General features: G+C 45.7%; 1 protein-coding gene across 1 annotated transcript in view; it reads right to left on the reverse strand.

Annotated features, from left to right (window-relative positions):
• Positions 1 to 878: 878 nt before the first annotated feature.
• Positions 879 to 23,413, reverse strand: part of LOC147726106 (uncharacterized) — a 164,213-nt gene continuing 141,678 nt past the window's right edge. The window contains exons 3-4 of the mRNA XM_086960211.1: positions 3,816 to 4,325; positions 879 to 2,611 (exon numbers count right to left, since the gene is read on the reverse strand). Coding sequence (XP_086816337.1) covers positions 2,091 to 2,611; positions 3,816 to 4,325 — 1,031 coding nt within the window. The 3' untranslated portion in view covers positions 879 to 2,090. The remainder of the gene's footprint in view (positions 2,612 to 3,815; positions 4,326 to 23,413) is intronic.

Here is a 23,413-nt window from a genome sequence, read left to right on the forward strand (position 1 = left end):
TATTTACCTGAAAGCCAAATAAAAAATGTATTAAATGAAAGAACGTAGCTTTACCAAGTGAAATTAAGGCTTGGTGTATTTCCTTCGTCACATTCCAGTAAAGTTCCTTCTGACATTCCTGCAGTAGCCTCCACTCCTCTTGGGATAAACAAGCAGAAGGATCGAGGAATGCAACCGATAGTGGGTGTATCCTTCTCCAGTGATCTCTGTCTGTGAGTAGGTACAGCAGGTACAGTTCAGAGGTGATCCAATGCAGAGACCAGGGGCCTCATTTATGAGGCCCCTTGCGCCATCGGAACTTCACTTTTCATGAAGTTCCGTGGCGCAGAAGCCTGCGTGGTATTTATCAGGCAGCAGTACGCCAGTTTTTGTGGCGTACTGCTGCCTGATAAATATCAGTCCCTTTAACGCAGTGTTCTGCGTTAAAGGGGCGTGCAATGGGTGTTGCTGGGGGCGTTCCCAGCAACATCCATGGCCTTTTGACACTGCCCCAGATTTACGAGAAATCGTAACTCTGAAGCAGTGCCGAAAGCTTACGCCTCCCCAGGGGAGGCGTAAGGGAGGCGCAACAGGAATAAATGTCTTTATTTCTTCTCGTATTTCCTTTTTCTATGTGTGCTGCATTCTACAGCACACATAGAAAGAGGAAAAGCCTCTTGTGATTATTTTTGTACAGAAAGGTTTCCCTTCCTGTACAAAAATAATCTTCCCCGCAACGCAGGCTCCCCTGCACCATTGTGCAAGGGTGCCTGCGCTGGCGCAGGCAGCCCATTGTGCGCCGGCGCAGGGAAAAAGGACAGGAATGCGCCGTATCTTATAGATACGGCGCATTTCTGCCCTTTTCTTTTGCCGTAGGGAAGCGCAGCAGGAAGGCCTGCTGCGCTTCCCTACGGCAAAAAGTCATAAATGAGGCCCCAGGTACTCTGCAGGTATGATGTATGGTGGTGACCAGATACAGGCGAGGTGTGATCTCTGGCAGGGAGGCAATGCTGAGTACTCTCCTTTGAGAGAGCTTTGAGGAAGGGTGAGGCTAAGAAAGTATTGGGCATATTCATGCAGATGTTGTGTCGCCCTTGTGCATGCCAGGGGCCGCATGGGAAATGCAAAATCTATGTAGGATTTATCAACCCATGCAAGGTCAATTTGTGTGGCCGCGAGTGGCTTGATACCACAGGAGTAATGAAATGCAGAACAAGTTGCTGTGTTGCACTACTCTGCACCAGAGAGGCATTACATGGGTGGACTGTGGGTGTTCCGGCAAATCTACCCATAGATTTTGAGGAATTCCCAGATATACTATTAGTGCAGATCTGGGAATGTGTCCATAGGCTATGCCTCCCCAAGTGAAGCATAACAAGGAGAAATATATTTATTTCTATATATATATCTTTATTTCTTTATATCTTAATTCGCTTTATTACTTCCTCTTTCTTTGTGAGCTGCATTCTGCAGCACACATAGAAAGAGGAATATGCCTTAAGAGATTGTTTTTGTGCAGGAAGGTGACCCTTGCTGCACAAAAACAACCCTGCTTACAATGCAGGCACTCTTGCACAATGGTGCAAGAGTGCGTTTGTTGGCGCTAGGCAGCACATTGTGCGTCATCACTGGGAACTGACAGGAATGCACCAAATATCTTTAAGAATGGCGCATTCCTACACATTTACTTATCACGCAGCACAGGACTACAAGTTCACTTGCTGCGTGATATCTACATAAATATGCCCTTATATTCATAAGAAATGGCTTTGAGCAAGTTGAGTATGATGGAGATATCTGAGAGATAAGGCTTTGAAAGTTTGGGTGTTCGAGATGAGGCAGGGTTGGTGTTGTCAATGTGCTGTTCGATCTTCTGTATTCTTGGTCTGAGAAGAGGTTGGTAGAATGTACTTTTCTGTGTAGTGATAGTGGGTGGGTCTTGCGGGGGAGGCGATGAAGTCCTTGATTTTATGACATATCTAGGCTAAAGGGCCAGGTCGGCTAAGGGAACATTCACAATTAAGGAGGGATGAGAGCTCCACTCAAAGGTATAGCACAGTGAAATGTTAGAAAAAAAGCAGATTACATAGTGTGCCACACTGCAGAAAAAGTTATATGAAATCCAGAAACGCGCTGTTTTCGGAATCTACAGCTAACTTAATCCTACGGTTAGCCTCTTCCAGCTTGCCTATGATGGTCGGTAAACTAGCAGTGATAAGCAGCTGGTAATCCCTACTACTTTCAATCAGGGGACGGATAGCCACTACAATGTCATTCAAGACTGGCAGCAGGTTATCGAGCGTCTCAGCGAGCTCCATCAACATGTTGGCCGCACTGGCCTTCCCAGCCAAGCTGCTCAGGAAAGTAGTGCATCTTCTCAACGGGATGAGGAAATTCATGACCTTTTGTCGCAGATCTACTTCCTGACGTATGTCCCGCTGATAGTTTTGAATGCGTACAATGTTAGTCCAAATAACGTCTTCCGTGGAAGAGATTTCCTCTCTGGTGGACCGATGCTGCCGATCATACTGGTCCACAGCGTACTCCAGATTGTGAACACTTCGTCTAGCTTCATTAACTGCATGTTGAGCGTGTTGCGTAGCTTTTACTGCATCAACTATCATTTGAACACCTAACAAAAATAGAAAGAAGACTTTTATTGCGACACTGTAACACTGAAGTGTGTAAATACATGTAAAATTATGAGATTATTCAGAATATGCATTGCTAGTGGAAAAAGCATAAACAAGTATATGGTTTGGTAGAAGGATCACATGCTAACTTGTGTTATTTAGAAAAAAAAGTATCCATATCTTCAAAACAATTAAAACAACACAGCAGCTTTGGTTCAATCAAACCCAGTGCAATAGTTTAGGGGACTCAGAGGACATGAGTGAGGGTGTTTTTGTGTGTGCCGCATGCGAATGTCACATGCACTTTTGATTTTAGTCCATAGTTGACATGCCTCAGCTGATATTTCAATATATGTCGAACGTCCAGCTTGCATGGATTAACAGTAGACGAAACATAGCTTTTGGGAGAATTGGTGTCTTTCTGTAGTCATATCTGGAGATTTGGTATTCATGTTTTGTGTTCGTGTTTTCGTATTGGGTTTGTGAATGAGTGTGTGTTGCAGCCATGCCTTCTTTTGTATATGTATCTATGTATGTGAGCCTGGCGAGCTTCAGCGAATCCGACGTGCCTGCCTATGTGGTTGTGTGTTTGATAGAGACCAAGGGCAAGATTTACAATGATGTTATGTGTGGTCTGTGTTACTGTTTTAACGCAGACATGGCACAAAACTCTACTTGTCCTTAATAAAGTGACGCAAATGTCAATTTGTGCTGGTTTCTGATCAAAAGTAACGCAGTGCAACGCAATGCGCTGCCTTGAGTTCCTTTGCATCAAGGGACTGTTCCCTGGATGGTGCGCGTGCATTCCCGTGCATCCACCTGTGGATTTTAAAGCAACTCTATATCTGGTAAGACTTGAGCAGGAGGAAACTCCTCCTTGCACAAAAACGATGTTGACCATGATGCGCTTACTCTTGCACTATGTCACAAGGGTGTCTACGTTGGCTTATGGCTGCAGAAAGTGTACCAGCAGATGGGGAGAGAATTACCACACCAATTCTTTATCGAAACAATACACTTCTGTATTCCCAGCTGACACACCGCAGCACAGTGCAGCAACTTTACTTGCTGGCCTGTGTTGTGTAAAACTTTGTAAATCTGAGTCTACGTGATTATCTGGGTCTTGCATATGGATATGTGATATGAATGTGGGTGTGTTGTTTCTTTTGTCAAGATTCAAAAAGATGAAAGAACAATATATACCTATAAATGGCCCAGCAAAAGGTATAAACAGATGGCCCACTGCCTTGCCAATTGAGTCCTTTGCCTCTTGCTCTTTATGATATGCTCTGTTCAGATCATCGTTTGCATTGTCGAGAGCGCGCTCGGCCGCGTACAGCTGTTGTCTGGCGAGGGACGCCTGCTCGTTCAGTCCGGAGAGCTGCACGTTAAGACGTTGTTGCCGATCTTCTAGATCCCTCTGTGCATCATGCAGACGGTTTAACATGTCTAAGCGCTCTTCCGCATTTTCGCTCAGTGCTTTCACTTGTGCCAGGGATGACTCCTCTGCCTTCGACAGACTTTTCTCGGATGCCTTTAGGAGTTGGCGGACATTTTGAAAGCCCTGCTGAAGGTCGGTGCTGGCCAGCAAGGTATCAGCAATAGACGCCAAGGAATTTAAGCCATCCACAAAGGGCGGCAGAACTGCCTGTTTATAACTCTCTTCTGTGACAGGAATGACAGCAAGAGTGTGACCTGGAAATAGAACTGGACCTTAAAGGGGAAGGAGAGAAGAATGAAGGTTAGAGACCTCTTCAGGAGGAGGCAGGTGTGTTTTACAATACATGTAGATGTGAGGATACAAAATACAAGCACACATATTGTATACAACTTGACAATATTTTACGAGAAACAGTAAAGCCCATTTCAAATGGATATCAGTGCAACACTAAATCAGGCCCAAGACTTCTCTAGTTTCTAATCAGTATTGGAAATGCAGAGAATGCATCAGGATCACGGGTCTGGCAGCCATTACTAAGCTGGGTCGGTCAGCCCCGGTGAAATATAGGGACTTTATCCTGGTGACAACACCAGGACACATTCAGCGGAGCAGCACTTTATGTGCTTTGCATTCAGCGCATCAACATGTAGGGCGGGGGTGGGGGGGGGCAGGGGTGGACTCTTGATTTCAGTTCCACTCCAAAGGGACAAATCCTTTCTATGGCGGCTTCCTCCTGGCTGAAGGCTAGCTGGAGCCCTACCATCTTGATGCCAGCAAGCAAACACAACCCCCTATCAACTTTACAGGTGTGCAAGAGGAAAATTGTGAATTGGAAGAACGTTTTCTAAGCTTTTCTTGAGCTATGTATGCACTCTAAGACTGTCACATAAAACTATGAATTTGGGGGAAGTTTGGGATTTTCTAGGCTCGATGTGGAAGTCATGGATGCACTGCAAGAATGCCATTAAGCATTTATATGGCGATTAATAATATTTATTTATAACTCTCAAAATAAATAATTTTTTGCAACATTGCAATAACAAAACACCCATTATATTTTTTCCAGTTCAAAACCATTAAATAGCATAATCACTGCATGAATGCAAATGACATCACATGATCTTTACCCTAATGAAAACTTCACGGTAAATCACATGACAAGACACGCAACCCTAATCAGAGCAAAAACGCCTTATGGTTTCCAACTCCAAGGACATCTTGTGATCCACATACAGGACCTTTCAGCACTCAACCATCCTTTACTCACAAACACACATCTTCATCATCACCACACCTTAGTAATGTATTACATTCAGTGAGTAACTCCAGGAAAACTTATTATTATTATAAGACTTCCATTTCAGAAGACGGTGAAGCTTTTGTAGACGTTATGGTCATTTTGTTTTCCTACCCAGAGACTTATTTTATCCCCTTAATTATCTCACTATATGAATTCCTCAAAAGCAGTAGGATAAATGAATTATTTGGTAGGGTTTAGTATGTAGTAATGGCTGTAGCCTGTGTCCCAAATCAATAAATTGGGCAGGTACTTGGGAGTGAAAGTGGGAAACTAGCAGTGCAGCCTTATTCTCACATTCTAAGCCAAACCCTGTTTTAATTAACATAAAATACATTCAATATACTTGTGTAGCACTCTCCATATGGTGGATTGTAAGAAGATCTTTGTTCTAGGTCTTATTATGGCCTAACATCTAATTACTTCAACCCATGAAGCATTTGGGAAAGCATACTCTCCCTGGAACTAATATTTGTGATGTCTGACTACAAGTTGAGGTGTTATTTATCACCCCTGATAAATAATGACACGCTGGGGTATATTATTTTTTGGGTGGAATGAATACCTATTATTAGTTTATGGGAAATAACATGCAGATGTTGGTGTTTAACATATAAAATCTGCATGATATGGTAAATACCATATATTTGCCACTGTTGAATTTCAGCAGGTTTGACCAGTTGACATTTAACAAATGTTGGGTTATTTAACGCATTCAATAATGATCGCATCTGTTATATAAAACCAAACTTGTTCTTCTGACCCGTGCATAAACAGGGGTGTATTCACAGAACATAATTAGCTACTCAACTAGTAATCAGTCCAATAGTCTTGGAATGCTTACTGCTTCATTTTCTGTTTTGCAATTCCTGATTTCCAGTCTCACTCAGGCCTAACTCTAGTTTTGCAGTCATTTCTAGAGACTGGGGGGTGGGGGGTATCACACGAGGGGGCAATGGCAGTGCTAATTTAAGAGATGGTATCTGCAACACAGTTTGACACAGTCTCCCAACCCAACCCATCCTCAGCCAACATCTACATGACATATGAATCCAAAGACATGCACTCCCATGAACCTGCAACTTCCTGACTTGAAGAGCTCAGTCAGTGAGCATGGCACCGTGCACTTCAGTAGCCCGCAACCTTTCATGGGAGGTCTGCAAGGATCCTTCCTGAGCCTGCCCCCTCTTCAATGCATACATGATGCCTCGAGCCAGCATCATCATCTGCTCGCATGACATCAATGTCCTCTCCTAGGCCGTTAACATGCAACTCATTCTTCTCAAGGACAAGACCCTCCTGGTGGTCACCAGAGCTACAATGACACCCTCCAACCATGCCAAGAACCACGGGATCGTCATCAACAACAAACTCAACATGACTGCCCAAGTCAAGGATTGAGGTGGGGATTCAGAATACAAGAGATCTATACCAGTAGGGTCTCTAATCCCATATGACACACTAGTAGAAGAAGACGGGTTACACCCAAGTCAGTTCTTACTACATTGCTCGCTATTGGCTGCCTTTCCTTCCAAATGGTGAATTTAACCAACGGGCTCCAACCCATCTCACCATACAGTATTTGCAGATAATTGGTCAAGGAGGATACCTCACGTGATGGTTTGCTGCCTTGCTGAGACAACAAACTGCATTCAAATTGGCACTGCATCGGGTCCACTGGATCCCGAATGGGCCTCAGTGCTGAAGAACCCTGTGCACATCTTAGGAATGTACGCCTATGCCAAGTACAGTATTACAACACACAAAGAGCATATCTCACACCCGCTTGTCCCTGTTGCTGCCTCATTGATGCAGATCTACTGCACATGTTATGGGTATGCACCAACCTGCATAGGTACTGGATTGAGGTAGCAGAAACTCTTAGCCAATGCATAGACGATTCTCTTCCATTTAAATGGAAAATCTACATATTGCATATTTATCATAGAAGCCTGAAACATAAAGTGACTTCTAGGTTTTTCGATCTGGGATTCGCGGTAGCTAAGAGATTCATCACCAGGAGATGGAAGGCTCCTGATCCCCCTCATATACTAGCATGGAGCTGCTCCTTGCTGGCGTGTGCTAAGGCTGAGAGTTTTGCACCCTGGGTATCCTCGAGACCCCACTTCCTGCAAGTTGGGACACAGTTTTACCCGAGCTGCAAAACATACACAATACAAACACAGAGGCTTTACCCTCAGCTAATGCCACTGCGTAGGGGCACAACAGGTGAGTGAACCAAGGAACACTCCGGTTTTTTATAACACAATCAACTGTTATGTTTTAAGTTGTCCCTGTTATATTATTACCCACCTCCCCAGTTCACAGACCACTACACAGAGAGAGCTAACAGAACAGACATGTATCAGGCATTCAGGCACAGCAGAGCCTCCATGAGCACCAGCGATTAATGTTCAAGACTCAAATACACACTGCAGTCAGAAATCTGATTAAATCTGTGTTGATGTATATTCAATATCAATGTACCTACTAAATAGTCACTATCAAAAGGAATGTATACTGTGTATGTCTGTCCTGATTAAGAAAACCTAATAAAACAGATAAAAAAAAATGTCTGCCTAAGTCAATGCCATCACCACCTCACGCTTGCATATCCTGAAGGTGCTGAAGAAGGTTTTCAAATCCGCCATCTGCCCAGGATGAGGCATCGCCATCGCCCACAAAAGCACCCTCCGCATGATGACCACCAGCCCGGATAACACTATGACGCTCATGGAGCACCTCCACTTCCAGATCCAATTCAAACCTCAAACGACTCTCCGTGGAGCCCTCATCGACAGGCCGCCCAGTTCCCGTGCTCCTTTCACTGACACCACCACTGACATCATCACACCCCACCCTCTCACCTCCACAGATTGCATCCTACTCGGAGACCTACATTTCCACCTAGGCAATCACAATGACCCCAGCACCACCTCCCTCTTACAGAACCTCGCCAACATAGGACTAAAGCAGCTAGTCAATGCCCAAATGCACACAGTGGGACACAATCTCTACCCCGTTTTCACAGAAGGAAACAGTGCCTTCTACAGCCACACCACAGAACTCTACTGGACAGACCACCACTTCAGCGACTTCTCCTTCAAAAAACCCACAGTACACAAGCACGCCCACTGCCTCCCCCTTAGAAGCTGGAACAAAGCTCACCTCTGCGCTCATCAGCACCCCACCACTGACTATGCCAGACACTAATGCTGCAACATGCAACCTCGACCGCTGGATCACAAACTGCACCAACACACCTGCCCACTCAAGAAAGCACAGGGCAACACAGCAAGAAACCAAGCGGGTTCACCCCTGCCCTCCAAGAATCCAATTGCTCCTGCCAACGACTCAACAACAAAAAAACCTCAGAAACATGCGCCACCTACAGAGCAGCCTCCGCAGCATGCAACCAACTCATCAAATCCACAAAGAAGAAATACCTCCAAGACAGAATCCTCACCAAAGCTGAATAACACCAAATAGGTCTTCTCCATCATCAAGGAATAGGCCAAGCCCTGCAGCAAAACAACAGGCGTCCCACCCTGCCAAGACCTTTGCAACAGATTCAGCACCTTATTTCACCTCAAGATTAAGATGATTTATGACAACTTCGATAACCAAGACCTCTGCAACACTCCAGCTCCCCCTAGTAATGCCACCCAACAGGTCCTGCTCAATTGGACCCCACTCATGACAGAAGACACCTTAAAGATAAGGAAGGACATCCTCTCCAGAGCACCCTCAGACCACTGCCCTTCCCACTACTTCCACAGTGCCGCCATGGCCATCATGCCCGAACTACGCCGGACGATCAACTGCTCCCTCGAGACTGCCACATTCCCTGACAAATGGACACATGCCAAAGTCAACCCACTCCTGAAGAAACCCTCCGCAGATGAGACAGACCTTGAAAACTTCAGCCCGATCTCCCTGCTTTCATTTACAGCCAAGGTCATAGAAACAGCCATCAACACCCAACCAGCAAACTTCATCAAAGCTAACAATGTCCTGGTCATCTCCCAATCCAGATTTCATATCAACCACAGCACAGAGACTGCCCTACTTGCCGCCACCACGACATTCACTCCCTCCTCAACCAGAGCCAAACTGCAGCCCGATGCCCAATGCCCGCTAGGGCCAGTCCGGCTCTGGCCCTCATCCTCCTGAACCTCTCAGCTGCCTTCGAAACCGTATCCCACCGCACACTAGCCACCAGACTCCCCGATGCTTGCATCCGCAGAAAGGCCCTCAAATGAATATGCTAACTTTTCACCAGCAGAACTCAGCGAGTCAGACTCCCACCTACCTCCCAGAACCAACAGAGACCAACTGTGGAGTGCCCCAGGGATCCTCCCTCAGCCTCTCCTTCTTCAACATCTACATGGCCCCACTTGCAACCACTGTTAGAAATCATGGGCTCAATATTGTCTCCTACGTCAACGACACCCAGCTTATCCTCTCCCTCACCAACGAACCCAACATCACCAGACACAACTTCCAAGAACGGATGAAAGCTGTTGCCACCTGGATGAAGAATAACTTCCTGAAATTCATTTCAGAGAAAACAGAAGTCCTCATACTTGGCTCCACCCCCTCTGCATGGGACAACTCATGGTTGCCCCCTGACCTCGGAAACACCCCACCCCAATGGAGCACGCTTGAAACCTCTTCATAATACTAGATGCATCGCTCACAATGAACCGCCAGATTAATGCTGTATCCACGGCCTGCTTCAACATCCTCCGCATATTTCGAAAAACGTTCAGATGAACCCCATCCGAATCCCAAAAAACTGTCATGCACACTCTCATCAGTAGCGGACTGGTCTATGGCAACGCTCTCTTCACCAGAATCATCAAGAAACTACTTTGCAAACTCCAGAACGCCCAGAATACCACAGCCAGGCTGATCCTAGACATCCCCTGTCACAGCCACATCACCCAACACCTCTGTGATCTCCACTGGCTCCTTATCGAAAGAAGAATAACATTCAAACTCCTCTCTCAAGCATACAAGGCCATCCACAACACAGGAGCAACATACCTGAACAACCGCCTCTCCTTCCATGTACCCAAAAAACATCTCAGATCAGCTGACCTCTCTCTGGCCACCAGTCCACGCATCTACAAGACCAGAACAGCAGGAAAGTCCTTCTCCTACCTAGCGGCTAAGGCCTGGAATGACCTCCCCCTCCACCTCCGGCAAGCTCACACACTGATCTAGTTCAGGAAGGACCTCAAGACCTGGCTCTTCGGATGACCCCAGCACACAACGGAGCTGACTCCCCTACCCCTAGTGCCTTGAGACCCTTGATGGTGAGTAGTTGCACTTTACCAACCTCCGCTTGATTAATTGATTGTAATGGCTCCAAAGCGGCAGATAGAAAAACGTCACACATGCCCTGGTCATAAGTAAGTTGTATTAAGGGAACACCCTCTTTGCAAGGATCATCATAAAACTCACCAGAAAACTAGAGGTCAATTAGAACGTGGCAGCCAGAGAACTTGGAAGCCAGACTTACTCCCAACCTCACATGCCACACTCACATCACACCACACTTGAATATACAAACAAGAATAATTCAAACTCCTCACCCACAGTTTCAAGGTACTACATAATACTAGTCCACATACCTCAACAATTGTGACTGCTTGCACAAACCTTCATTCATTCGGGTTCCTACTTGCACACATCCCACGCTTATGGGAAACCAAACGTGCCTGTCGAATCTTCTCCTCCATCACTCCTAAGGCATGGAGCCATCTGCAGCTACACATATGTGCCTCCTCTTCTCTTCTTGACATTTTGCAAACCATCCAACTAGACCCTGGGATAAGGTAGACTCATACCTGCTCACCGCCAAGATACCCTTTTGGGTGATGGTAGCTTCAAAATTCGCATAACAAAGCATAATATAACCTATAGGTTTGGCCTGATTGATGTTTAAATATTTAAAGACCTGGAGCAGGGCTGCTTTACCACTAGTGGTGGTTGCTTGTCATGAGAACTTTAAAGGCAGGTGCACTAAGCTGGAAATGTCACATCATTTCTTTTCTTATCTAAAATGAGCAGCAAGACATAACACTAGACGGTAGACAAAACAACACAATTAAAGCATAACAGAGTGAAATGCAGTCAAAGCACAATCCAACTCAACAACAACAGTACAGCAACTGCACAAAATCGCCTTGTTATAATGCAGCATACAGCAGCATCACAAAAATAATAGAACACAATACAACAACTGATGTATACCGAAGCGTTCCTGTCACACATTACCATCAACAGAACCAGGTAAAATGTGTTTGTACCAAGCACTGGATTAACTTTCCAAGAATCGTTCAAAAGGCCTATGAGGTCATCACTGTCTTCTAGATCCCCAGGGGAGCCAGAAAAGGGTGACATGTGTGCACTCACAAAGTCCTTTCAAAAGATATGTGCATACATCCAATATTGGCAAAGAGAAGTGTGTCTGTGAGAATCATGAACCTCCAGCTTGATGTGATAGGGTGAGGACCAGACAGAGGGGGAAGCTTATATGAGGTTTCTGTTTTGGAGGGCAGTTTGAGTGGGCACAATGTCCCTGTAGGTTCTTTGCAAAGTCACATTATGAATGAGAAGTTGTTTAGGGTGTTGAAGCCGAAACCTTTAGCCCAATATATCTGATAAGCCCTTTTTAGGTAAAAAACAAGGAACTAAGGGGCATATTTATAAGTGGCTTGCTCTGGCCTTAAGTCACGTGGTTGGATGCAAGACGGGAGCAAGTACTTAAATCATATGTAAAAAAGGATGCATCTGCACAAATGTGTAGTTTTTACAGTTTGCATGCAGCATAAGTTGTGCTCAATCCATCCGCTTCACCCAGGAAATAATAGGTCACATACTGATGATGGAAAATTATCACAGCGTAATTAGCACAAACAAATCTTATGGTCAAGAAATGGTGTAAAAAGCAAGGTACGGATTCATCAACATTGAAATTACACATACATACATTTTCTGACTTGAATTTTACTGTACAGGTCTGTTGGACCAAGTTAGTCTTCCAAGCATAATTTTTGTCTCATACAGAAAAGGAGGACACATTTCTATTCCTGTGTTAATCTAAGTTCATCCAAATAACCTGCCATACTGAAAATAATACTGAAGGATGATCATTCCAAACTGAAATAATCATGACACGTGTCAAACAAGAGAACCTTTTAATAAGCAATTTCACATGAAATTTTATAACAAACAATGTAAATATAAGGCTCTGGCATACCATGTAGGCAACCAAGCACATCACTGTTGAAATGATGCCAGATTTATTTGTGAGTGCCAAACTTAGGGCCTCATTATGATGGAGGATTTTCCGCCTCCTCCGGGCCGGGGGAAGCCACCTCCGGCCCGGAGGAGGCAGAAAATCCTCTGCGGACTCACCAAAGACCCACCTCCGCATTACGATGGCTGGTGGTTCTTGGTTACTGTCCGCTGCTTTTCCGCCGCGGTCAAATTACATCCGCGGCGGAAAAGCTCTCATTTGGCTGGCAGTGTCTATCAGACACCGCCAACCAAATTAGGAAGCATTTGTAAACATGCTTTTCTGCGGCGGTTTTTCCGCCGTGGAAAAGCATGTGTACTTTTGGTTTTGGGGGCCCGTTGCGGGCCCCCAGGGTGTTGGCGGGTAGGGGTGCACATGGGGGGTACCTATGGTACCCCCCAGCATTTACTTGCACAAAGCGGCAGGCACCGCGCGGTGCCTGCCGCTTTGTGCATGTAAATGTTAAACATGCACTTTTAACATTGCGGCGGGTGCTGCTTGAAGCAGCACCCGCCGCAATGTTAAATATCCAGGATGTGACCACCAGGGTGGCGATCACATCCTAATCGCACATGAGGGAACGCCGCAGCCCATGTGGACGTTCCCTCATCCTCTGGGGTCGCGGATGGACGCAAGTCCGTCCGCGATCCTAATGAGGCCCTTACTGTCACTTGTCCAACCCAACGATCTCAATATGACTGCAAGAGACTCCCATCGACATTTGGACATATTTTACACACATAGGGGCATATTACCAACAAGTAGCGGTATTTATTGCTAAATAGGCTTAGCGACAATTTTGTTATCGCTGCCTATCGCTGGATATGTTAGCGGAGAAAACAGGCTATTAGCAGCATTTTTCTCAATTGTGCTAAAATATCCAGCGATAGCAGCAAAATGCATGAATATCGCTGAGAATACAGCAATATTCACGCATTAGTGACGAAATGCTCTTAGCCATGTTATCAACCTCCCGTTGGATAACATGGCTAAGAACTGGTCTGGGCAGGTGTTAGTATTTGGAGATATTCGCGCTTAGCGCAAATATTTCCAACGCTACGCCTGCCTTGCTAATAGGCGATAGCGACGTTAGAGACTGCTTTCAGTCGCTAACTGGTTGGGTACGCCCACTTTGCATGTCATTAGCGATAAACATCGCTGACATGCAAAGCGGGCCCCAAACCGCTCGCTATCGCCTTAAAGCTGTCGCTAACATCAATTAGCGACAGCTTGCTAATAGGGCAATAGAATTATTGCCGCTTATCGGCCGAAAACCACCGCTAAATCGGCGATAATTGCCTATTGCCCCCCTTGGTAATATGCCCCATATTCCCCAATTTACACTTAGCAGAAAAAATAGACAAATTTTCTTATATTGCCAAACGTCTGTCTAAACACATTAACTCTCATGTTGATGTGTTGTATCCCTTAAATGCTGTACAATATATAAAACAAATAAAAAAACATATCAGTGTCAATTAAATCAAAATGTGTTTCATACTGCCTGCATACAAATGATACATAGGTATTTATGTTGAAGATACAAAGAATACACTCATTGCCTTATGATGTTGTCTATTTCCAGGTGACCAGGGAAATGGTTTGCAGCCATGGCTGACGACCCCAGACACTAATCCACAGACAGAGGGGCAGAAGAAGTACAACACAGCTCTTTCCAAAACCTGCAATGTGGTGGAGTACATGTTTGGGGTACTCAAGTCCCTCTTTAGGTGCCTCAACATGTCAGGTGGCACACTGCTCTATACAACTGCCATGGTATGCAAAATAACATTAGTTTGTGCAGTTTTGCACAATATATGTGAAAGGACCCATGTCCCATGGGACTATGAGGGGGCAATTTCACATGAGCATGAAGAGGCAAGAGACTCTGAGGGGGAGATATCCATAATATGGAAGGTCACCAGAGACGGACCAAATTGTTGGTGATTTTTTTAACCAGTAAAATGGAAATGAGGTCAATAATGACAGAAACTATGTCAACTTCTCATCTAATAAAATATTTCTTTGGAACTCATCAATTGTTCTGTGTATGTGTGAATGTCAGGGTGTCTATATAGTCACTCAAATTTTGTCAACTAGTTGTAGGCGTCAACATGTACACTTTGTCTTACTTAGCTATTGATTAATATAGGGCATATCTCCAACTCGGAACAAATCAACGCAGCAAGTCAACTGCCTTGCTGTATTTTGCTGCATCAAAGTGTGTTAAATGTGGCACTCAGTGTATTATGGTTCACAAATCTCCCAATAAGTCATTCCCTGAGGTAATCCTCAAAATTAATGTCCGTTTCATATACGGACTAGCAGGCAGAGGGACAGCACTTTACTAGTACATATGTTGCAGCAGATACCATCACAGATCATGGGAGACATATGCCATGGCCAAAGGCATAGCCTCAGATGTAGATGTCAAAATGTCATTTGTAAAAAATCATTCATGCAGGTTTAGGGATCCACAAAACAGCACACATGTAACACTTTTCCAGGGCTAATTGATGTGGATACTACATTTGCCCCCACTTGATATAATACACATTTAACATGAATTGCACAGCAATGCAAGGAGGCTCAAAGGCACGTAGCAAAACATCTTAAACTGCTGAATTAGAAATGCATGGGATCTTTAGGAAACAAAAGACAAGGGAGATGTTTGCCAACCATCACATCACATTAGGAAGATAGAGATGGGTAATGTATGAAGCATGTATGTCAAAATGCAATCACAAATTGTTGTGGATGTACACAATTTAACTGATTATATAGTGCAATGGTGGTGTTAGGAAATGCCTTTCCCTTGCATGGTAGGATTTGTGTACCCGTCACATGTCCTGAATGCCTTTAGAGGACAATAAATATGCATGTGTGCCATGACATAGGCCTGTGTCATGGATTGCTGGAGGAACACGCAAAGACCTACCCTCTTGGTTTTTGTACTCTACTGCCTTTGCCAGGGTCAAAACAGAGCAAATATGGGGGTGGCAGCCTACTATGTAATGATCAGTAGTAGTGAACATGACCATTCAACCCTGAGTCACTGCAGTGAGGCCTACAGGCTCACTCAACCCCTTTTAAAGTTCTGCTACTGTGTGTTTAACTCACCCCTGGCCAACATCAGGTTGATCTGGAAGTGTGTGTGTGGGACAAAATCATGGGCAAAATTCATGAGCCTGTGCAAGACATACATAACATATAGTTTGAAGTTTGCAAAAGTATGCACATGGTGAATGTGTATGTCCCGGTAGCATGTGTTCAAAGTAGCATACACTAGTACAGTACGACTGCAGTACTAAATAGTGTGCACAGACTGAGTGTGTGTGCTGCATGTAAGTAAGCTGGTGGTAGCATAATAAAGGTGGATTGCAGTACTGGTCACTGAGGACCTCATTTATGAAAAGTGTTGCATCGCTGTGGTAAAACACATTGTACCCTCCTTGCGCCACCATGGATGCGCGGTATTTACTGTATGGCGCTCCATGTCGCAAGGATTGACAGATACGTCAGGAATTGTGAAATATATGCTGGCACAAAAAAGGTGCATTGCTGGAGTGTGTCTGGAAACAGATACTACTCCAGCAATGTGTCATTTCACATGGGGCAAGCCCCATGTGAAAAGACCTGAGGATTTCATGCAGTGAGGCCGTAGAAATGGCACGGTGAAATCTCATAGATTTCACTGCAACACTTCTACGAGGTTTTTCTGCGTTGGAATGCCCACCCTGCATACATTATACCTAATGCAGATATAATGTCGCCAAGGGTTTGCAAAGTGACACATCTGACTAAAAATCTGTAAATATGGTACAGTGTGGTACATTTTTTTACGTCACCGCTGCGTCACAAAAAGTGAGGCAAAGCTGATCTAAGGGCCTCATAAATAAGGCCCTGAATGTGCTGTGACTGTACCATAGGTACAGATGTGCCTACCCTGCTACATAACATGGAGGACCTTGCTTTCATTTGTGGGTAAGACATGACTGCTTGAGGGAAACATGAGGATTAGATGAATTCCATCAGATGGAGTTCGATAGCCCAGCAAAGCTGGAAGCTGGATGGACCCTACATTGGAGTCTGGGAGAGCCAGCCTGTCAATGTGCTTCCCTAAGTGAGTGACGAATCCTAGATACATCACAAGGAAGGGGCCTGGATACTTCACAGGAAAAGAGAGATTGGGCTGAACAGCGAATCTTAAAAAATGGGACAGAGGGCCCAGGATCAACCTTTTAATACACATATGACTGTGGCAGACATCCAGGTGCACCCTGTGAATTAGGGACTTCCTCTTTAGGAAAGTAGGATCTGCTTTTCATGGTTACCGCCACTTTTTGCTGGATGTTATACTGTTTTTGAATAGTCTGAATGGGATCTGCTAATCAGGACCACAGTCTATCTGCTTTCTCCCTAAACTGTTGTGGTAAGTACCTAGATACATCCCAGATTGGATACTAGGGTATCCTTGTCAGTCCCTTGAATATGGCGCACATGTACCCAGGGCCAGAGGTCCCCCATGGGCTGAAGCATGTATTATGCTGCCCATGGGAGACAAGCCAAATTAAATCTTCCGGCCTGCCATTGCAGCATATGTAATGTGGTGCTATCACCCCTTTTCTAAAGATATAGAGTTCCTGGGGCATATGTACAAGCCCCTATCGGCACAGGAACGTTACTTTTTGTGATGTTCCCATGGCGATAGGGGCCTTGCCTTATGTACATGGCAGTGTTAAGCCACTTTGCATGGCTCAACGCTGCCTTGTACATAAGGTACCCTTTCACGCTATGTTTAGAGTGAAAGGGGCATGCAGTGGGTGTTGCAGTGGGTGTTCCACCACAGCACCCATTGTATTTGACGCTGTCCCCATGTACAAGGGTGCCGTACATAGGAGGCAGCACCAAAATTAGGACCAGGAAAATCCTGGTCTTAAGTTGGCGAAACGAGGAGAAATGCATTATTTCTCATCGTTTTTGCTTTTTCCATGTGTACTGCCTTGTGCAGCACACATTGAAAAAACAAAATGTCATGATTTGTTTATGTACAGGAAGGTGTACCTTCCTGTACATAAAGAAACCTTTAAAAAATGCCGTTTTGTAACTTTCTCGTGTGCTGCATGAAGCAGCACACATGAAAGTTACAAAATGGCATTTCAGGATGATTTATGTGCAGGAATGGACACCTTCCTACACAAAAACAAACCTCCCCTGCACGCAGACATCCTTGCACTCTGGTGCAAGGGTGCCTGTGTTGGCACTAAGTTGGTAAACTTAGCGCCATCGCATAGGGAAACGTAAGGCTGCACCACAGTCTTGTAAATATGGTGCAGCACTGTGTTTCTGAAGTGGTGGAGCATGTCGTTAAGCCCAGGAGGCTAACAAAACACTCTGCCACTTCATTGCACATATCCCCCTCACATCGAAAAGATCACTGCACATAAAACCTATCAGACACCCCTACAGTAGGCCTTAGGCAGTCCCAAAGGCAGGGTGCATGGTTTTACATGAGAGTGTGCCCCTTCATGAGCAAGACACCCCTGAAGACTACAGAGCATATTCTCCTGAGTTGTCAGTGATACACCATAGAAGACAGTAGAGTGGTAGCCATGTCATAACGCAGTGACTATCTTAAAGGTGGCTAAAATGATTCCCATCATGTTTGTTATCATACCCCCACACTGTGGCTGGCATGGGAAGTATGATTCCAAGCACTGGAAATGGCCCAGTGTGGTTCTTAGTGCTCCCGGTACCAGCCTGCTCGACCCGGGCAGCACAACTCGGTTGTCCGCCACTAGAGACACGATTCTGCCCTCCTGCTGATGAGCGATTCTCACGCAGAGAAAGGCAAAACAATAGGTATCCTATCACAGGGAGGTGGGACCACCTCCCAGACAGGACATTGTGTATTGGGGCTGGGTTGGAACGCTTGCCAGCACCGGAAGGTCTGCATGCAGGGCACATTTGGTGTCCCTGTGCATAGTCCTGTTCAAACCTGTCCCGGGAGGCGCTGGCTCCTGCTCTTGCTTGAAACCAGACAAAGGACATAGGAGTAACCTCCCCTCTATCTGACCCCTCCCTTATTAGGAACCATGGAATCATCCCAACCCTGAGCCAGGGGACTTAAGGGCTAACCTGAATGTAGATCCCCAGATTCAACGTGGGATTCGATTCCGATACAAAGACAGCGTCTTCTTCAACCGCTTGGACGAAACAACCACATCGTCCTGATCACGTTGAACTTCGACTCCCCTAAGCTGTGGCGAGTCACCTGGACCTTGAGGGTCCTGAGTTTGCATTCTTGTTGACTTTGCATTCTTGTTACCTCTGCATGTCATGTTGTATCTACCATGGCTTGTTGGTGCTCCCAACAGACACCGACCCCTCCAGACTTGACATCCGGTGTGGGACACCTCTTGGACGACTCCTTAGCTTTGACATTGTCGCCTGGACTACTTAGCTGCATATACAAGACAATCATTTTCTTCCCGACGCGCTCTACGACCTTGGGCATTCTCTTGCCTGCCTCCTGGTCAGCCCTGCGTGACCCAGACTTTGTCCCCTCTGCTTTCAGGTACTCTTCTCCAGAACCCATGAGTTAGTTCCTACGAACAATTTACTCTTCCTCTAGCAGCGGCTCCTTTCTGAGGTCCTCCATTGGGTTTGACTACAGTTTCCCACAACTCTTCAGTCCAGTGCACCCGGCTTCCCTGGGGCAGGTAACGTGGGTATCAGGATATCCACAGGTGTGGTGACTTACAAACTTGCTGTCTTCCATGGGTTGGCTTCAGAATCCGTTGAGAAGGGCTCTTAACTTGTAATCTTCCTACTGCGACTTGCTTGTAGAACTGTACGGAGTCCACAGTAATGTTCTCACACTGCACGTGTCCTCTGTGGGGCATCTAGTTACTTACTTTGGATGGTTCTTGGGGGTCCCAGCGATTCTACGTCATCTTGACATAGTCCTGACTGCAGTTGTGGTTCTTATTCTACTTCCTTGATATATGGTTTGGTCCTCCCTGTTGCCCACTGTTTATTTGTGCTATTTACTGACATTTCTTGCTTAAGTGTTTATGTATATTGTGTTATCTCCTTGGGGGAGATACTAGTAAGGGGCTAGTTGGTGTACTATAGTAAATACATATTTTTATACATACTGGTTCTCTTTTCATTTAACCAATACTATAAGATACTGGTAAAACAAGCTGATTTACACTCCTTCAAGACTAAGCCTGAAGGCTGCTGTTCTCCACAGCTACCACTTGGACAGCTTTCTAAGGTTATCTTGGACCTCTTATATCACCATAAGGTTTGTTTGGACTGTTCCAAGGTGCCCACTTTAATTAGTGGACAGCATATACCAGGCCAAATTCTCACATCCTTGAATTGATAGTGTATCTGGAGTAGATAGAAAATAGGGTAAGTATGCAAATGATTCTATTAAGTTTGAATGTTGGGTCTGAAACATAGAGAAGGATGTCATCCGCATAAAGGCAGATTCTATCCTCCCAATCATCTTTCCACCAGTGTTCAAACCAGGGGATCCTGACTCATCCAGGCTGTCAGGGGCTCCAAGATGATCGCAAATATTAGGGGCAAAGTGGACATCCCTGTTGGGTGCCATGATAGAGCCAGAAGGGAGGAGACACACCACCATTAACTGTCATTTGGGCCTATGTGTCTGAGTAAAGAAACCTTAACCAAACCAAATACTGAGGGCCAAAGCCCATTCTATGTAGAACCCCAAACATATCTGGCACTCAACCGTGTCAAAGGCCATCCTCGCATCAAGTGACAGGACTAGAGCACATTCCCGCAGATCTACAATGTGGCCCAACATGCCATGAGGATGGCTGGAGATTACAAGCGGTATTTCGAACTGGCATGAAGCTGGATTGATCAGGGTGAAAAAGTGTTCTAATAACATTAACTAGGGGAGAGGCCAGGATTTTTCTTTGGCATTAAGTAGTGAAATCAGCCTGGAGAAAGAAAAGTCTTCAGGTGGTCTGTCATCTTTGTGGATGACAACTGTATTGGTCAGTCTCTGTTCATAGGGACGTATACCATTATCGCAACTTTCTTTGAATGTACAAAGCAGGTAGGGAGCTTGTAGGAAGGTGTAATCTGACTACATAGTTACCCCCAATTGTTTAGGGCTGTTTTGCTGGTTTTTGACTTTAGTCTGGCTGGGACCCAGCCATTCAGTGCCCCAGCCTACCTGCTTTTTCTCTAAGTTGATTGCCTGTAGTGTAGGTACACTCCAGATTGGATTCTGTGGTACCCTTGTGAGTCCCTAGTATATGGTACACTAGGTACCCAAGGCACGGGTACCCCAGAGGCCTGCCAGGGGCTGCAGCATTTATTATGGCACCCCTGGGAAGCATTCCAAAATGACCCCGCAGGTCTGCTACAGCAGCCTGTGTAAGGTGGTGTATGCACCCCTTACCCAGATATAGGTTTCCTATATTTGCCATACACTACACATAGAAACCTATCAGTCACCCCTATGGCAGGCCTTATCGATCCTGAATGCAGGGTGCATGGGTTTATGTGAGAGGGCCGCCATGCATGAGCAGAGTACCCCTACAACCTTTGGAATCATTCCTCTGGGGTTGTTAGTGGTGCAGCCTGACCATATACTTTTAAATGCATTATATCCTTGTGGTAAAATGCAAGTATGGAATGGCTGCACAGAAACATGTTGTATTTGGTGTCAAACACCTTGGAGTCATGCCTCCACCCCAGGACTCGGTGGGAGGCATGATTCCTCCCTTCCACTGAGACATGCATGGGCACCTGGGTCACCTGGGTCACCTGGTACCAGCTTTCTTTAGCCCTGGCATCAGAAAATACATGCTTCTGCCAAAGACACAAGTCTGGCCTCCTGCTGCTGACCAAAACTCTGGCAGGGTAGGCCTGGACAATAGGTTTCCTGTCAGAGGGAGGTGTTAACACATCCCATACAGGCTTTAGTGTATTGTTGCTGGGTGTGGGCACTGTCATAGCGCCTGAAAGTCTGCACTGGGGGCACACTTGGTGTCCCTGTGCATATTCCAGTTAAAACCGGTTGCAGGGGCTGCCTGCCCCTGCTCTGGCATGAAACTAAGTGGTACAAAAGGGGGTGGTGATGGACGAAGCATCTGAACCAGTCAAACACTCACACCCAGTCAAAAGATCTGTGCTTAATCCATCACTGTTCTATAGCCCACTCTACCACCCCAGTTCAGACATGGCAGTATGCAAATCAGTCTGACCCTGTGCCTCATGGCATGAAACTAGGCAAAGGGAAAGGGTGTACCACCCCTCTTCCCCAACTCTCCCGTAGGTGGGTCCCCAGAGTAAGTCCAACCCCTTCCTTGGCTATAAGTATGGAACCCCTTGCAACAGGAATTCAGATTACACCTGGATGAAACTCTGCTATGAAATCCTAGAACGTTGACTTTGAGGACAGAAGAATCTCCCTTTGGGTCAAGGAGTGACTCCCCTGCTTGGCAGGCACCACAGAAGCAATCGTGGGTCTGCATCTTCAAAGCTCCCGCTGGACTCCGAAGTACCTACAAACCAGGAGGTGGATTTTCAGATGACTCAGAGGCCGTCACAAATCCCCAGCAAAGCTGAGACCGACAGCCATCGTGAGTGATGTGGAACCAGAACTCCTGGAGACCATGGGTGTTTGCAGTAGCAACAGCTACACAGCTTTCTGCGAGGCTGTGCTTTGTGTTACTTATTGCCCTGACCCGAGCAGCTCTTACACCGAAGATTGTCCTCACCGAAGCCGCTTTTCTTCTAAATGCGTGAGTTGTGGTAGGCAAGGCTTGTTTTCTCCGATCCGTTAGGTTTTACCTCAGCACTCGACCTTTCTGCATGAGACTGCTCGCCTGCACATCTTGACCATCCCTGACGCTCGTGGCAGTGGAGTGAAGCACCACTTCTCTTTACCTGATGCACCCGACATCGGTGGGCATATGCCTATTGTGCCCCTGGTCACTGGCTAGTAGTGACCCAGACTCTGTCCCCTCTGCTTTCAGGTTCTTCACATCCTAGATCTAGGCTTGGATCTCTTCAGATACTTCTTCCTTCCACAGCATCAGAACTTTTCCACAGAATGCCATTGAAAACAACAACGCGACCCAACACCACTCGGCTTCCCTGGGTGAGGTAACTCGGGGGTATCCAGTCCTCCCATGGATGTGGGTACTAGAACCCCTTAAGTCTGAAAGGGTTTGCTCAAAGAACTCTGCTAAGTGTCCTTAATCTGTAATTTTCCAGCCACAACTTTCCCCATTGAAGTTAACAGTGATTCACAGCCGTGTTCCCACACTTCGCGCATCCCCCGTGGGTCCCCTGTGTCACTACCTGGGGTGGTTCCTTGTGGTCCAAGCACTTCTGCAGGCTCTAGGCCTTGTGTCTAGTTAAGTTGTGGTTCTTATACCACTAATTTGATATATGGTTTGGTACGCCCCTAGGGCTCAACATATATATGCTAATTTATTGTGATTTCTTTTGATTGTAATTGTGTACTTTTAACTTCTAATCTCATAAAGAGATTAGTACAGAGTGTTTAGCAATAAATACATATATTTTATATATATACCTTGTGTGGTCTCCTTTCATTTAGTCACTCAGAGCTTATAGACTGGTAAAACAAGCTGCTTTACATTCCTTCAAGACTTAGCCTTAAAGCTGCTCTCCATAGCTACCACTAGTATAGCTTTCAATAAAGGTTGTATTTAACCTATCATCAATAAGAG

Source organism: Lissotriton vulgaris, chromosome 3_1 (assembly GCF_964263255.1).
Source record: "Lissotriton vulgaris chromosome 3_1, aLisVul1.2, whole genome shotgun sequence".
Lineage (NCBI taxonomy): Eukaryota > Metazoa > Chordata > Amphibia > Caudata > Salamandridae > Lissotriton > Lissotriton vulgaris.